Here is a 1591-nt window from a genome sequence, read left to right on the forward strand (position 1 = left end):
TTGATTACATACAAACTATGACATTTATGAAATATGTGGAGCAGCCAAGATAGAATATATCATTCCACCTGATGACAAAGTAGCAATACTTTGGTCAAAACATATTAAGCAAGTTCTCCTCAAGGCAGCCTGTCACAAGGAAAGACTGTAAAAATGTCAATTAAAATATCAAAAGGCCTATGTTCCATTGTTCAGCTATTGTTAGGTGCATATTACACCAACTAAACTTATCCTGAAGCCTCATAAAATTTATCAAAGAAAGATGAGTTTCTTCACCACAAAACATTCTGTATTATTTGCAAACATTTGATCCTGTGATCTGCAATTTATATATAATCACATCAGGGATTTTGTATCCTTTTTCCATAGAAAGCAGGGACTGGACAGGTTAAAGCCCTGGCTCTAAGAATGAAGGGGCCAAAACTGGGAAAAAACAGAGTTAAGATTGTTGTGATGTTTACCAACAATGTATTTCTACCATAGGCTAGAGCAATACAAACATATAAGATTGCAGAGAAGGTATAAAACGTCAGAAATATGGACACTAGAGCCAAGATGCTGTGGGTGGCTCTCAACTCAGTGGATCTTCTGTGGGAAACATGAGTGTTGTGGATGTATTGGACTCGCTGCTTGTGCCTGTACAGATTGACAATCATAGAACTGCTGGACCAGGTGATGAGGACAGAAATTAAAAGTTCTGGAAACACAAAGAAAGCTATATATAAGGAGACTGTGGTTTTGTCATGACCAACAACAGAATAGTGTTCAAAATTTGTCTCTGTTGTTATGTTTTTCTCATTAAATTTTACAGATATGTACACAGGAAAAATGGCATTTGCCATGATGTAAAAGATCCAACACATAGAAATGAAGAGGCCAGTGTTACTTGGAGACTTGACTTTAAGTTTTTTCCAGCAGGATCTCTCATGGCTGATCATGATGGCCTGGAAGACACTCAAGAGGCAAGTGGTGGCAATGGACATGCTCCTGAAAACTCTAAGAATATACAGAAATAGTTGATAGCTCCAATCATTGAAAAATTGTTTCAAATCAAATAGTGCCAGAGTGTTGGGCAATCCTTTAAAAAGCAGAATCAAGGAATTGACCATAAACATGTGCATGAGAATCAAATCCACAGGCTTTAACTTTCTTTTATTTTGATGAAACACTAGATTGTCAAAAAGAAGATAAAAGTTTCCCAGTGTTCCCACTGTAGTCTGTAATAAGAATATTATTCCTATTGCCAAGTTCCTAGAGTCCATTTTTCAGTGAGCTCCTATTACTTCAAATTACTCTGACAGTCATCGTTTAAAGTGATAAACTTTTTGTACATAGGGCAGTGAGGTACACTAAGACAAAGAGGTCACATTAGATCAATAGTAGAAATGCAGTATGGACAACAAAGCAAGGCCCTTCCAAACTCCACCTCAAAGTTATCTTTTCATAAATAAGGAATTTTAGTGTAACTGCTGACTTCTTCAGATTCATATAATTACATAGAGGTTTCTCATTTAATTTTTTTAAAGAAAGCAACATTTTATGTGCATTGCAAAGTTATCTTGGGAGAAGCAATGGCTGGTGAGTTACAAAT

The 1591-nt window shown here is 36.1% G+C and overlaps 1 protein-coding gene across 1 annotated transcript; it reads right to left on the minus strand.

Moving 5' to 3' along the window:
* Positions 1-341: 341 nt before the first annotated feature.
* Positions 342-1262, minus strand: LOC121449767 (vomeronasal type-1 receptor 4-like). The gene has a single exon (XM_041654447.1). It carries the CDS (start codon positions 1260-1262, stop codon positions 342-344), a length of 921 nt encoding a protein of 306 aa, XP_041510381.1.
* Between the last annotated feature and the right edge of the window lie 329 nt (positions 1263-1591).

This window comes from Microtus oregoni, unplaced genomic scaffold, assembly GCF_018167655.1.
Source record: "Microtus oregoni isolate MIOR12 unplaced genomic scaffold, Mior012 000006F_ref0000085, whole genome shotgun sequence".
In the NCBI taxonomy this organism is placed as follows: Eukaryota; Metazoa; Chordata; class Mammalia; order Rodentia; family Cricetidae; genus Microtus; species Microtus oregoni.

What these genes read in the sequence shown, in the direction of transcription:
- LOC121449767 (XM_041654447.1), bottom strand. Translation starts at nt 1,262, where the DNA reads ATGGACTCTAGGAACTTGGCAATAGGAATAATATTCTTATTACAGACT.